This window comes from Myotis nattereri, assembly GCF_964212035.1.
Source record: "Myotis nattereri genome assembly, chromosome: X".
Lineage (NCBI taxonomy): Eukaryota > Metazoa > Chordata > Mammalia > Chiroptera > Vespertilionidae > Myotis > Myotis nattereri.
The window spans coordinates 139,800,388-139,816,669 of NC_138078.1; the positions used below are offsets into that span (position 1 = coordinate 139,800,388).

The 16,282-nt window shown below is 39.4% G+C and overlaps 1 protein-coding gene across 1 annotated transcript in view; it reads right to left on the reverse strand.

The window, feature by feature from the left end:
- Positions 1 to 16,282, reverse strand: part of LOC308512102 (gamma-aminobutyric acid receptor subunit alpha-3) — a 239,523-nt gene that overhangs the window by 82,942 nt on the left and 140,299 nt on the right. Inside the window, exon 6 of the mRNA XM_081081909.1 lies at positions 3,533 to 3,615. Coding sequence (XP_080938035.1) covers positions 3,533 to 3,615 — 83 coding nt within the window. The remainder of the gene's footprint in view (positions 1 to 3,532; positions 3,616 to 16,282) is intronic.

Here is a 16,282-nt window from a genome sequence, read left to right on the forward strand (position 1 = left end):
CCTGCAGTATGCAAATTAGCCGCCATCTTAGTTGGCAGTTAATTTGCATATCACCCTGATTAGCCAATGGGAAGCATAGCGAAGGTATGGTCAATTACCATGTTTGTCTATTATTAGATTATATATATAAAATATATCTTTATAATAGTTTTATCTTCCTGATGAATTGACCCTTTTATCATTAAAAAATCCTCAAGGCATCTGGAGAGTGGGAAAGAAAATGAGAATAGGGTTCCCTGGTCTTACTGAGAATCAGGTGTTTTTTGTTTGGTTGGTTTAGTTTGGTTTGGTTTGGTTTGGTTTGGTTTCTTTTGGTTTTTTAAAGCACTTCTCAGATTGTTGTAAGCCTTTGGTTATAGTTCGGAGAAAATTTATTTTGGCAATTTATGGAGGAATGTATTTTCAGAAGTTCTTACTCCACCATTCCAGAATTGCTTTCTCATTAGAGTTTATTTAAGGTTAATAAACTTAAGAATTTAAGTTTTTAAGTTTTAAGAGTTTAAGTTTTTAAATTTAAGAATTTAAGTTTTTCTGCACACTTTAAGAATTTAAATCACTCTCTCCTTCTTGATGTACTTTGTCTTCCAGGGCAACATGTTCTCATAAGTTTTCTCATAATTCACCTATCCTGTCTTTCAATATACTGAGTTATTCTCTTCTCTGTAGCCTCTAAATATTAGTGACTCTGGAAAAGTCCTTGATATTCTTATCTATATACAGTATTCCCTAGTGACCTCCAGGCTATGGCTTTAAATATCACCTATATGGATGACACTTTAATTAAGTCTCTAGTCAGATATCTGTTCCAAACATCACACTTACATCCTATATCATCAGTATCCAGAAGTACTTTTTGGTGTCCCTTATCAAGTACAACCCCCACCAAGGGGTAACCAGTATCCTGACTATTGCTTCTATGTGGAAATTCTTTCCTGGAATTTACCAGGAAATTTATATATTTTCCTGAATACCAAATACTGAGAAAAGTACTTGATAAATCAGCAAAATGGAAAATGCATTACAATTTTACTATAAGGATTAAATCTTAATAATAGACATAGAGACATTACTGATTTGAAGGGATCTACTAATGTCAAATAAAAAGCAAAAGCAGGAAATGATGGCACATTGAGTTGAAAATTTTGAAATTTCCAGATATCAGTGCAGAAGTACATATTGATCTGATCAGTTGATTTTGCTTATTATCAGTGTGCATTTGTGGCCCTGTATGATGCTAATGTTGAGCTATTCTTACAAATTATATATTAATAAGCCTATATGCATAGTGTATAATATATAAACCCTGTGATTGATCTTTCGGGAAATAAGAAGTTTGAGAATCAAAATAAACCTCAAACTGGCAATTTTGACCTTTGAATTGGTATAGTGCTATTTACCTTGCTAAGAGATCCAAACACATGAAGATTAGCTGGTGTTTTTCAGTTTTTTCAGTGTTTGAATATCTTTTAAATTACTGGTCTTTGCTATACTTTTAAACATACTCTCTTATTTATTTAAAAAAGTGAATCAACTTACTTGTCAAGTGAAATAAGCCACTCAGAGAAAGAAAAATATCACATGATCTCACTCATTTATGGAATATAATGAACAACATAAACTGATGAACAAAAACAGATCCAGAGACAGAGAAGCATCTATCAGACCATCAAACCTCAGAGGGAAGGTAGGGGAGGGTGGGGGTTAAGGGGGAGAGATCAACCAAAGGACATGTATGCATGCATATAAGCCTAACCAATGGACACAGACAACAGGGGGTGAGGGCATGAGTGGGGGGATTAGGGGGGTTAATGGGGGGATAAGGACATATATGTAATATCTTAATCAATAAAGACATTTTAAAAAAAGAAAAGCTACTTGTCACTACTTTTGCCACTATCACTCTGATCTGAGCCATTATCAGCTCTCATCTGAAATATTAATAACCTATAACCAGATGCCCTGCTTCTCTCCTTCCCATACTTATATTTTTAGAGAGCATCCATAATGATTTTTTAAATATATTTTATTGACTTTTTACAGAGAGGAAGGGAGAGGGATAGAGAGTCAGAAACATCGATGAGAGAGAAACATCGGTCAGCTGCCTCCTGCACACTCCCCACTGGGGATGTGCCCGCAACCAAGGCACATGCCCCCGGCCAGAATCGAACCTGGGACCCTTGAGTCCGCAGGCCGATGCTCTATCCACTGAGCCAAACCGGTCAGGGCCATTATGATTTTTTTAAAAACATAAGCCAGATAATATAATTATTTTGTTCAAAATATTCCAATCATTCCCCATTTTCCCTCAAAATAAAATTCAAAGCCCTTTAATGTCCTACAGGACTCTGGATGACCTGGCCTGCTCTTTGATTTCATCTTCTCCTAGTGCTTTCTCCCTTACTCACTCTCTCCAGCCACACTGGCCACTTTGATGCTCTCACAACAAATCATTCACCTTTATGATAAGGGTCTTGCCCCGCCCTGAATGTTCTCTCCACCTGGAGCACAACTGCCTCAGATAGCTGTGTTGTTAACATTTTTTCCTTCTTAAAATTTCTACTCAAGTCACCTTTTCAAAGAGGCATATGCTGATAACCCTATTTTAAAATTTCAATGGCAACATGTATCCTCCACCTATACATGACTTATCTCCATTATACTGTAGTAATTTCATGTCTTCAATTGTGCTTCTCAGTTTACAACATACTTCATACTTTACTTTTTTATCCATTGTTTATTTTATCTCTCATCATCACTCTCCTCTATAATATAAGCTGCACAAGGGCTGGGTTTTTGTTTTATTCATGGATGCATTCCAAGTTCCTAGAATAGAGCTTGGAACACAATCTATAAATATTTGACAATGATTGAAAAATATGTCAAACATAATTATTTGGGTCTTTTCAAATGCTCTGTCTATTTCAAAATACAGAGCTAAATCTAATTTAGACATGATCAACATAGACGTTGATATATTGCTTTGATGACTCACATAAAACTCTGAAATTGAGAGTAAGAAACTCACTCAAATTCTTTTCAATTTTTATTTCTCTAATTCATTTTAAAATGGGTTGTGTATCTACTAATTTTTCTGTAAGATTTACAGCTACCAGCAAGGGCAATACTGTAAAAATGAGAAAATCCCCAGAGTTTCTTCCTGTTTACCATTTACTGTAGAGAATTGGATAGAAGTATATGAGAGTGCAGGTAGAATAGACATTTCAAAAAAATAACAACATTCTATTTGAGGAATCTGTAGCAGCTCTGTCTTCTGGACAATTTAAGAAACAGATGTTAATATTTCAATCTAATGACATGAAATTAGTCTAAATAAGGTTTGCTTGAAAATTCTATTAAAAGTCTGTCTCCTCCTGATCAGTTAATACTACTCAACCCCACTTTCCCTTCCCTGTTTTCATACCAACCTGGATTAAAGGCCTCAACTTTAGAAATTACTAGGGGGACAGAAGAGTAAATATTCAATTTCTTTTTTAAAAAAGCTCAGGCAAACAGAAAGTGAGAAAATACGTACAGCTTCCAAACTTCAGTGGGCAGGCATGCACATCCATGGGAAAATCTTCCAAATGCATGGGACACTCAGCATGAATTGTTAACCTAAAAGTAAGGAGAACAGAAAATGAAGTCAAGCTAAACTGAATGATATTAAACATAAAGCTGAGTTCCCATTATTATCAACAAAGTGCTCCTCAGAATAACTGGATTTTTTTGGTTTAGGTTCATGGAGGTCCACATCTTTATAACACAAAGGATGGAGTAAATGAAGCAGTTAGCCTCTCAAAGCATCATTCAGTATTTAGAATTTTTATCAGATCTGAATCCCACCTTACTACCTTTAGTAAAACAAATATAACTTATGCCCTAGCTGAGCTCCCTTAACTACTATCCCCATCCAAAGAAACCTTAAAACAGCAGGTTCTGATTCATTTACTCTGATAGCATTTTAAGAATTTCTAAAGTAATTCTCCTCAGTAGGCTATCATGTAAGTTAACCAATTTAAAATTTTCACTGGAGAGGAGAGATGTGTAGAAAGATTATTCTGATAATGAACAGGCACAAAAGATATCTCTGCTGCTCACAGCAACTACTACAGCTTTGCTAAAGGAAATGACTCTTGGAGAAGAGATGCACGTGCGTGCACACACATACACACACACACACAGAGCAACTGGTCAGAAAAATGCAAAGGTGATGAAAGACATCAAAAACCTCAGAGGCCAAGTCTGAAGAGCTCATGGTTTCTTAACAGAAACAACATATGGGAGAGACTGTGCATGGATTCCTCAACGGAAAACTGGATGGGGTACTATTTTTCATGCCCTATACTCATATACCTACTTTACTATGTTCAAATAATCTATTCCAAGGTTTCCTTTCCAATTTCTTTCAAAATTTTTGAACCTCATCTTTCCTTGACCTAGATCAGGGGTGGGAACCTTTTTTTATGCCAAGAGCTATTTGGATATTTATATATCATTTGCAGTCCATACAAAATTATTAATTTAAAAATTAGCCTGCTGGAGAAACCAAGATGGCGGCATAGGTAAACACCTGAAATTGTTGCCTCGCACAACCACTTCAAAAATACAACTAAAAGACCAAACGGACATCATCCAGAACCACAGGAAGGCTGGCTGAGTGGAAATTCTACAACTAGAAGGAAAGAGAAAAGCACACTGAGAATCAGAGGAGGTGCGGAAGTAAAGTGCAGCGGTATGGAGGCTCGAGCATGCGCGGAAAGGGGCTGGCAATGGAGGACGCTGGTGTCTTTTGCAATCAGGAGGGAGACACAAGCTCCCTATGGCCCTGACTCCAGTTCCGGGCGAGTCTCTGGGGACCCAGACTCATACAGGAAGAAACTGGACTGTCTGGCATTGGTAGGAACTCGAGGGCGACTTTCTTTCAGAGGTGCTTGTAGTGATTACCAGGACACTGAGAGCTGGGACCTCTTAGGGCAGGACTGAGGATCAGCCATAGCTGTTTGCTCCGCCCTGTTGATTCCCTGAGACCCCGCCCCACCCAAGCTGTGCACAGAGGCTTCTGCATATGAATGGGCTGGCCCTTTGAGATCTAAAATTACCTAACAAACTGCAGCTGGGTCAGAAAGGCCCAGGACATCCAAAAGAAGGCCTAAGGCCCCACAGCAGCTTGCATTGCTTCACAACTGGGCCTCATCTGGGCACCTCTAAAACCCAAACAAAGAAGAGGAACCTGCAGATCTCTCCATAGCTCCTGCTGGGTAGCCTCAGGCAGAGGCTAAATTAGCACCTCCTTAGAGATCCAAGAGCCAGTGGTCAGATTGGGACCATCCAGATTACAACTCCTCAGATCCATAAGGGACACACTCAGGGGGCAGACTCAGGGAGCACCAAAGCCCCACTGAAGCAAGTCTTGCCCCAGAAGGGTGTCTCCAGCACAGAAGTTCTCCCACTGTAGACACAGCTGTTTCTCACAGACAATTGGCCTGGAGGTCAAATCCTCCCAGTGATACCTACAACAATTAAGGCTTAACTACAACAAGACTGTGCACAAAGCCCACAAAGGGGTGCACCAAGAGTGTCCACCTCAGATAATTGGGGAGGCTGAGCCACTGGGCCCTATAGGACACCTAGCACAGAAAGCCACTCTACCAACACAGGGAAGCATAAAAAATGCGGAGACAAAGAAACAGGTCACAAATGACAGAAATGGAGGAAATCAAACTACTGGATATAGAGTTCAAAACCACGGTTATAAGGTTTTTCAAGAATTTTCTAGAAACCGCTGATAAATTTAGTTAGACCCTCGAGCTTATGAAAAAGGACCAACTAGAAATTAAGCATACACTGACTGAAATAAAGAATAATATACAGAGATCCAACAGCAGACAAGAGGATACCAAGAATCAAGTCAAAGATTTGAAATACAAAGAATTAAAAAACACCCAACCGGAAAAGCAAAAAGCAAAAAGAATCCAAAAATATCAAGATCGTGTAAGGAGCCTCTGGGACAACTTCAAGCGTACCAACATCTGAATTATAGGGGTGCCAGAAGAAGAGAGAGAGCAAGATATTAAAAATCTATTTGAAGAAATAATGACAGAAAACTCCCCCTATCTGGTGAAAGAAATAGACTTACAAGTCCAGGAAGCAAAGAGAACCCCAAACAAAAGGAATCCAAAGAGGACCACACCAAGACACATCATAATTAAAATGCCAAGGGCAAAAGACAAAGAGAGAATCTTAAAAGCAGCAAGAGAAAAACAGTCAGTTGCCGGGAGCCGGTCCATGCTTGCTGTTTCAAGGGACCTGGCATATATGGCATACTGTTCTTAATATGTTTGCTCACCTTCTTGGCACTATGTGTTTTAACCAAGGTCTCTGAGAAAGGTTGTTTCCCCACGTAGGGATTTTCCCCTGAAGTTAGGGAGGGAATAAAACCTCTTAACTAAGTGCCAGGCGGGTAATTAATCACTTTAACTACGAACAATCATGCTTAAGCTACATAATCTTTACTTTCTGGAATGGAGATAAGAAACACCCTAACCTTTGGAATAGAGATTGATAGGATTGGAATCAACTGGTATAAATACAGATGTAACAAGACAGAACTTAGAAAACAGAACCAAGAAGACAGAACCTACACAGAACCTAGAGACAGAAGAACTTCGCTGGAGAGAACATGGCAAAAGATCTTGGACAGAACCTGGCAATAGAACCAGGCAAGAGAACCCAACCATGCTGATCAACTGAACACTGCCTCTGTGTCGTTCCTTCTTCACTGACTCCGTCCACACCTTTGGGAACCCCTGGACCTGCTGGGGTTGGACCCCAGCAGTCAGTTACCTACAAGGGAGTACCCATATGACTGTCAGCTGATTTCTCAACAGAAACTATGCAGGCCAGAAGGGAGTGGCAAGAAATATTCAAAGTGATGAATAGTAAGAACCTACAACCAAGATTACTTTATCCAGCAATGCTATCATTCAGAATTGAAGGTCAGATAAAGAGCTTCACAGATAAGAAAAAGCTAAAGGAGTTCATCACCACCAAAACAGAATTATATGAAATGCTGAAAGGTATTCTTTAAGAAGAGGAAGAAGAAAAAGATAAAGGTAAAAATTATGAACAACAAATACATATCTATCAACAAGTGAATCTAAAAATCAAGTGAATAAAAAATCTGGTGAACAGAGTAAACTGGTGAATATAATAGAATCAGGAGCATAGAAAGGGAGTGGACTGACAATTCTCGGGGGGGGAAAGAGGTTTGGGTGGTGCAGGAAGAGACTGGACAAAAAACGTACACCTATGGATGAGGACAGTGGGAGGGGTAAGGGCAGAGGGTGGGGTGGGAACTGGGTGGAGGGGAGCTATGGGGGGGGAGGAAGAGGAACAACTGTAATAATCTGAACAATAAAGATTTATTTTAAAAAAAATTAGCCTGATGTATTTGGTCAAACATTTAACTAACTCACTCCTAATGCCTTGGCAGGGCCAGATAATGATTTCTTGGGTCTTTGTTTGCCCCCAGGCCAGATGCTCCCCACCCCTGACCTAGATAGTAGGCTACTATATAGAAATGAGACCCACAAGCAAAAATTTAGAATTATTTGTGACCTATATTAGTTGAGCCGTTTCTAGGTAACTTGTATAAATCTTGCTTATATTGGATTCAATCCCTATCATGCTCTTAGAGTTGCAAGTTGCCAACTGGTAAGTACCTCCAATCCTGGCTAATTGTTAAACTGAATGAATATGTGACACCTCACAAATGATCAGCACAACAACACTAGATATTGCTCAAAGCAGGCTGGCTAAATCAAGCATGCTTAGGTGTGTATTAGCAAGACCCCTAACTAGGCCAGTAGGCAGAAATCAATTGTGTGCCCTTCAGTAAATAATTACCCATCTTTTATTTTCAGTTTCCCTATCTAAGCAATAGATGTTGGAACTAGATAGCCCATTTCCTTGCAGCTCTTACTGATCCCTCAGGTATTTACAAAATTTCCCATATGTCCTGGAGAAAACTTCAATTCTCAAGTTAGTCTACAATATCTCACCAATACACTCTTTGTTTTTAAGTCATAAAGGAGGTTTTATGCCTCAAAGAGTTTGATACAAGAGAAATGTATTTCACTGAGAAACCTGCTCCTTGTGTTGGACACTTAAAAATTCCATGAGTTTAATAAAGAAAATTGTGTTTCTTCTCTTCACTGAATATTTTTAAGATACTGATTTTTATGAGTAATTACAAGAGGAAATTACTTTACATCTACTTAGCAGTGCTGGGGACATGGAAAATAAGAGCACAACAAATAGATTACCAAAGCAAAATGCAAAGGCACTGATTTCTGATTAGGACCAAAACTTATCCTAGCTAATAAAAGGGTAATATGCAAATTAACCATCACTCTTTCACAAAAATGGTGGCACCCACAGCCACAAGATGGCAGCACCCAGTCCTCTCAGTCCTGCCAGAGTCCCCCAGTCCCAGGGGCATGGCTTCTGATAGCAGGCAGTGTGGGTGGCCTGGCGGGATGCATGCTTTGTCGCCAAAGCGATGAGGCAAGCATTCCACCCCAGCCACGGAGGGCCTCTGGCCAGGTCGGGCACAGAACGCTTGCATCGTTGAAGGCCAGGCTGGAGGACCTTGAATTTCATGCACTAGGCCTCTAGTTTATAATAACTCTCCTATCTTCCTTCCCATCTACTTCATGCCCATCCCTCCTAAGCAGAGCAGAGAGGATAAAGCAGAGATTGATGAGGGCAGGGTACCTCACCAGCTAAATTATGCTGTGCTCTTTTAATAGGCTCTTAAACATATACTAAAGCTCTCTAACCTCTTGTGTCATACTGTCTTCCTTTCTTGCATTCCCTCTACCTTGCCACAACTTTCAAGACTTCTTTAAGCTTTTTCTGCAGCAGAAAGCACCCTGACTGTACTCAGGCTAGTACACTCATTACCACAATCTATGCCATAAACAGCTCCACCCACTCCAAAAAATTCCGGTACCCACTTTTTATTTTTTATTTTATTTTATTTTTTTATTGCTTACAGTATTAAAAAGGGTATTACATATGTGTCTCTTTTTTTCCCACACCCTTGACAATCCCCTGGCCTCCCCTACCCCCCAGTGTCTTAGATCCATTGGTTATGCTTATATCCATGCATACAAGTCCTTTGATTGATCTCTTACACCCCTCCCTCCTGCCCCCTAACCCTCCCCGGCCTTTCCGCTGCAGTTTGACAATCTGTTTGAGGCTGCTCTGCCTCTGTGTATCTATTATTGTTCAAAAGTTTATAATGGTCTCTATTATCCATGAATGAGTGAGATCATGTGGTATTTTTCCTTCATTGACTGGCTTATTTCACTTAGCATAATGCTCTCCAGTTCCATCCATGCCATTGTAAATGGTAATAGTTCCTTCTTTTTTACAGCAGCATAGTAATCCATCGTGTAGATGTACCACAGTTTTCTAATCCATTCATCTACTGATGGGCACTTAGGCTGTTTCCAGATTCTAGCTATGGTTAATTGTGCTGCTATGAACATATGGGTGCATATATCCTTTCTGATTGGTGTTTCTGGTTTCTTGGGATATATTCCTAGAAGTGGGATCACAGGGTCAAATGGGAGTTCCATTTTCAGTTTTTTGAGGAAAATCCATACTGTCTTCCACAGTGGCTGCACCAGTCTGAATTCCCACCAGCAGTGCACGAGTGTTCCTTTTTCTCCACATCCTCTCCAGCACTTGTCATTTGTTGATTTGTTGATGATAGCCAATCTGACAGGTGTGAGATGGTACCTCATTGTTGTTTTGATTTGCATCTCTCAGATGATTAGTGACTTTGAGCATGTTTTCATATGTCTCTTGGCTTTCTGAATGTCCTGTTTTGAAAGGTGTCTATTTAGGTCCTTTGCCCATTTTTTGATTGGAGTGTTTATCTTCCTTTTGTTAAGTTGTATGAGTTCCCTATAAATTTTGGAGATTAGGCCCTTATCAGATATGACATTGGCAAATATGTTTTCCCACGCAGTGGGTTTTCTCGTTGTTTTGTTGATGGTTTCTTTTGCTGTGCAGAAGCTTTTTATTTTGATGTAGTCCCATTTGTTCATTTTCTCTTTAGTTTCAAGTGCCCTAGGAGCTGTATCAGTGCAGAAATTGCTTTGGCATATGTCTGAGATTTTGTTGCCTTTGGATTCTTCTGGAATTTTTATGGTTTCCTGTTGTACATTTAAGTCCTTTATCCATTTTGAGTTTATTTTTGTGTATGGTGTAACTTGGTGGTCTAGTTTCATTTTCTTGCATATATCCGTCCAATTTTCCCAACACCATTTATTGAAGAGACTATCTTGGCTCCTTTGTCAAATATTAATTGAGCATATTGGTTCGGGCCGATTTCTGGGCTCTCTATTCTATTCCATTGATCTATATGCCTATTCTTGTGCCAGTACCAGGCAGTTTTGAGAACAGTGGCTTTGTAATACATCTTGATATCTGGTATTGAGATCCCACCTACTTTGTTCTTTCTCAGGATTGCTGCAGCTATTCGGGGTCTTTTTTTATTCCAGATGAATTTTTGGAGAGTTCGTTCTAGATCTCTGAAGTATGCCGTTGGTATTTTAATGGGAAGTGCGTTGAATTTATAGATTGCTTTGGGTAGTATGGACATTTTAATGATGTTGATTCTACCAATCCATGAACACGGTATGTTCTTCCATCTGTTTTTGTCTTCCTCTATCTCTTTTTTCAACGTCCTGTAGTTTTCTGAGTAGAGGTCTTTTACCTCTTTAGTTAAGTTTATTCCTAGGTAGCTTAATTTTTTTGGTGCAATGGTGAATGGGATTGTTTTTATAATCTCTATTTCTGAAACTTCACTATTGGTGTATAGAAGTGCCTCAGATTTCTTGGGGTTAATTTTGTATCCTGCTACATTGCCAAATTCATGTATTAAGTCTAGTAGCTTTTTGATGGAGTCTCTAGGGTTTTGTATGTATAATATCATGTCGTCTGCAAATAAGGACAGTTTTACTTCCTCTTTTCCAATTTGGATGCCTTTTATTTCTTCTTCTTGCCTAATTGCGATGGCTAATACTTCCAGTACTATGTTGAACAGGAGTGGTGAGAGTGGGCATCCCTGTCTTGTTCCTGTTCTTAGGGGAAATAGTGTTAGTTTTTGTCCATTGAGTATGATGCTGGCTGTGGGCCTGTCATATATGGCTTTTATTATGTTGAGGTATGATCCTTCTACTCCCGCCTTGCTGAGAGTTTTTATCAAAAATGGCTGTTGGATTTTGTCAAATGCTTTTTCTGCATCAATTGATATGACCATGTGGTTTTTTTCTTCAAATTGTTTATGTGATGTATCCCGTTTATTGATTTTCGGATATTGTACCATCCTTGCATCCCTGGGATAAATCCTACTTGGTCATGGTGTATGATCTTTCTGATGTACTGCTGGATCCGATTTGCTAAGATTTTGTTGAGGATTTTGGCATCTATGTTCATGAGGGATATTGGCCTGTAATTCTCTTTCATTGTGTTGTCTTTACCTGGTTTTGGTATGAGGGTGATGCTGGCTTCATAGAATGAGCTTGGAAGTGTTCCTTCCTCTTGAATTTTTTGTAGTAGTCTGAGGAAGATAGGTTTTAGTTCTTCCTTGAATGTTTGGTAAAACTCCCCTGTGAAGCTGTCTGGTCCTGGGCTTTTGTTTGCTGGAAGCTTTTTCATGACTGCTTCAATTTCTTCCGTATTTATAGGCCTATAGAGATTTTTGGATTCTTCCTGATTGAGTTTTGGAATGTTGTATTTTTCTAGGAATTTGTCCATTTCCTCCATGTTTTCTAGTTTTTTGGAGTAGAGCTGTCCATAGTATTTTTTAACAATCATTTGTATTTCTGTGGGGTCTGTTGTTATTTCGCCTCTATCGTTTCTGATTTTGTTTATTTGGGTCCTCTCTCTTTGCTTCTTGGTGAGTCTGGCTAGAGGTTTGTCAATCTTGTTTATCCTTTCAAAGAACCAGGTCTTGGTTTCATTGATTTTCTGTATTGTTTTTTTGGTCTCTATGTCATTTATTTCTGCTCTAATCTTTATTATCTCCTCCCTTCTGCTCACTCAGGGGTTTTCTTGTTGCTGTCTTTCTAATTCTTTGAATTGTAGAGTTAGATGACTTACTACCATTTTTTCTTGTTGTTTTTTTTTTTGAGATAGGTCTGTAGAGCTATAAACTTCCCTCTCAGGACTGCTTTCATTGTGTCCCATAGGTTTTGGATTGTTGTGTTTTCATTGTCATTAGTTTCCAGGATGTTTTTGATTTCTTCTTTGATCTCATTGTTAACCCAATCAATATTTAATAACATGCTATTCAGTTTCCAAGTGTTTGAGTATTTGGGGTTGTCTTTATTGTAGTTTATTTCTAATATTATGCCATTGTGATCTGAGAAGATGCTTTTTATGATTTCAATCTTCTTGAATTTGGGGAGACTTTGCTTGTGACCCAATATATGGTCTATTTTTGAATATGTCCCATGAGCAACAGAGTGGAATGTATATTCCGTGGCTTTGGGGTGAAGTGTTCTGAAGATATCTATTAAGTCCATCTGATCTAGTGAGTCATTTAGGATTGCTGTTTCTTTGCTGATTGCTTGTCTAGAGGACTTATCCAGTGATGTTAGTGGTGTATTAAAGTCCCCTACTATGATTGTATTGTTGTCGATCTCTCCTTTGATATCTTCCAGGAGTTTTTTTTATGAATTTGGGTGCTCCTGCATTGGGTGCATATATGTTTACCAGAGTTATATCTTCTTGTTGTATTGATCCCTTTAGTATTATGAAGTGGCCTTCCTTATCTCTTGTTATGGCCTTCACTTTGAGGTCTATTTTGTCTGATATAAGTATTGCTACCCCAGCTTTCTTTTCCTTTCCATTTGCCTGAAAGATATTTTTCCATCCCTTCACTTTCAGTTTGTGTGAGTCCCTTCTAATGAGGTGGGTCTCTTGTAGACAGCAGATGTGTGGGTCATGTTTTTTTATCCATTCAGCCACTTGATGTCTTTTGGTTGGAGCATTTAGTCCATTTACGTTTAAAGTTATTATTGAAAGGTACTTGTTTGTAGCCATTTCTTTTTTTTTGTGGCATTTTTCTTTCTGAGCTTTTTATTTCTTCTTTTTACACCATTCCCTTTAGCATTTCTTGCATTCCTGGTTTGGTGGTGATAAACTTCCTTAGCCTTTTTTTGTCTGTGAAGCTCCTTATTTCCCCTTCAATTTTGAATGATAGCCTTGCTGGATAGAGTATTCTTGGATTCAGTCCTTTGCTTTGCATCACTTTGTAAATTTCCATCCATTCTTTTCTGGCCTGAAGTGCTTCTGTTGAGAAATCATTTGATAATCTAATGGGAGATCCCTTGTATGTAACTTTCCATCTCTCTCTTGCAGCCTGTAAGATTCTCTCTTTGTCCTGAACGTTTGCCATGGTAATTATGATGTGTATTGGTGTGGGTCTTTTCGGGTTCACCTTGTTTGGGACTCTCTGGGCTTGTGTGACTTTTTTCTTCCTCACCTCAGGGAAGTTTTCTGATATTATTTCCTCGAGTAGGTTTTCTAATCCTTGTTCATCTTTCTGTTGTTCTGGCACCCCTATTATTCTTATGTTGTTTTGTTTCATGTTGTCCCAAAGCTCCCTTAGGCTCTCTTCCTGTCTTTTAATTTTTTTCTCCAATTACAGTACAGTTTGTGTGTGTTTTGCTTCCTTGTCTTCTAATTCACTAATTCGGTCCTCCGCTTCTCCTAGTCTACTGTTGATACTTTCAATGTTGTTTTTTATTGCAGCTATATCGCTCTTCATTTCTTCTTGGGTCTTACTTAAGTTTTTGATTTTTTTCATCTGTGTCTTCTAGCTTCTTGCATATGTTATTGATTTTTTCCTCCGTCCGATTTATGCACTCTAGGACCCTTATTCTGAATTCTTTTTCTGTCATGTTGCATGCCTCTGTATTACTTAGCTGCTTTTCTGGCGAGTCCTCTTTTTCTTTCCTTTGGGGGTTTCTTTGTCTACCCATGTTTTATCTCACTGATATATCTAGACGTTGAGTTGTTCAGTGGCTGCTCTCTGGGTGGCAGTGACTCCTTGGGCTCTGGTTGCTCTTTGGGCGGTTGCGGTAGCAGTTGCTCCTCAGTTGGCAGCAGCTCCTCTGGTGGGTGCTGTTCACAGCTGTGGTGGCTCTTCTGGCTTGTGGGGGGAGATTTCACGTACAGCTGCTGTTCCTCAGACAGAGGGTGTGGTGCTCAGGAGGCTGCTGTTGCTTGGATCTGCTGCGTTGATTTAAAGGCACAAAATACAACACAACAAGGCACCATGTACCAGGCACTAAACACAAATATATTCACGATATTAATAACCCCAAATAAAGGTGACCACCCGAATTAAGAGAATTAGGGGATAAGGAAGAAAGAAGAGAAAAAGTTAAAAGAGAGAAAAGAAAAGTAAAGAAAAGAAAAGAAAAAAAAAGAAAAGAAAAGAAAAGAAAAGAAAAGTAAAGTAGGTACCAAAAAAAGGAGTGCAAAAATGAAATTGGGAAAAAGGAAGGGGTGAAAATAAAAGAGAGAACGAAGTGGAAGAGGGGAAGAGACTATTTATATGAGGAGAAAACTCCTATAGAACCGCCACTAATCCCAACAAATTCCAGCAACAGCTCCCTGGAGATGAATGCAAACTAGAATCCACCAATAATATCAAGAGAGGCAAGGGAAAGCAGAAGCTCAAAAATAACCGTGGGGGGGGGGGAATGGGTGGAGGGAGGGGAAAAACCAGCAGAAAAAAAGAAAAAGAAAAAGAAAAACAGCCTCTCAACCAGTCCTAAAACACACACACACACACACACACACACTGACACACACAAAAAAACAAGCAACAACAACAACAAAACAATATACTCAACAATCAAGCAAACAGCAACAATAGAAAGAGAAAAGAAGAAAAAAATAAAAAATAAAAAAAATAAAAAATAAAAAAAATTTTGGATAGTGAAGAAAGATAAGGGGTATGTGTATAAAGATTTAGAGCAGTGGATTGGAAATAGGATATATAAGTAGGGTGAAATTTTGACAGGAGGTAAACAGAAGGAATAGGGAAATCTAAAGCAGGAATAGGGTAAAAGAGACAGGACAACAAAAGGGGAAAAGTGAGGGAGAGGGTTTTAGCATAGAGGTAAAATTGAGGTAGGGAAAATTGTTGCTAAAGGAACGATGAAAATAGAATGGAGAACACTAATCCCAAAATAAAATAAAGAGAAAATAAAATGGCACTTTAAAAAATGGTAAAATGGTAGCAGTAATAATACTGGTTAAAAATAAAAATGTAGTAATTAAAAGGGTAAAATCAGGTGATGGAACAAGAAGAAAAAACATTGGTTTCTTAGTTAAAAGGTGAAAAAAGAAAAAAAAATTTGCAGTAGTGAAGGTCCTTCGGTTCTTCTACTTGTCAGTCTGGCTCGCCTTAGTTCTGCCAGGTATTTAGGAGAGTGTTGAATTTCCCTGAGATACACTGTTCCTCTGTGTTGTAAACCACAATCCTTATTTTAAAGCAGGCCGTATATTTGTTTCCCAGACTGCCTTAACTTGTATTTAGCTAAGAGTCAGATTGTGGCTCAGCCTCTGGGTGGCAGTGTTCTGGGGTTGGCCTCTGAGGCTATATGGCTTCTCTATTGCACTTAAAACTGGTTTGGGGAGGTCAACTATCCAGAGCTGTTTCTTTAATCATTACCCTGCTCTGTGTTGTTGCTGGGATTGAAAATCCCTCTATAGGCCAGACCCTGTTAACTCCCAGGGATTGATCAGATTATTTTAATCCTTGATCTCCTTCAGGGTGGAATCTGGGTGTGGCTCTGCTCCTTGCTTGGGGGCTAGGTAGGGGAGTCCCACCCTCCGGAGAGAATGGCTGCCCCAACCCTGGGCCCAGGGGTGTCTCAGCACTCAATTCGCTGCCACCTCTCCTGCCCCCCCCCACCCTCTCCTCAGTCTCTCCCCAGATTCCACTCGTTCGCACCTTCTCCCTCTCTTCAGCACAGGTGAGTGTCTATATCTGAAATGTCTTATGAACAGGATTCAGTGAAAATAAACAAGCAAACGCCGGCTGCGGAAACAGGGAAGGCTGACTTTCTTACAAGCTCTTCTATTACAGGCACTGCATGCTCTGGTCAGCTCTTCAGGCTGCCCCCTTTAGGCTCAGTCCTCCGTGATCACAGAACCGAGATCTCAAATCCCCTGACACCAGGAATCC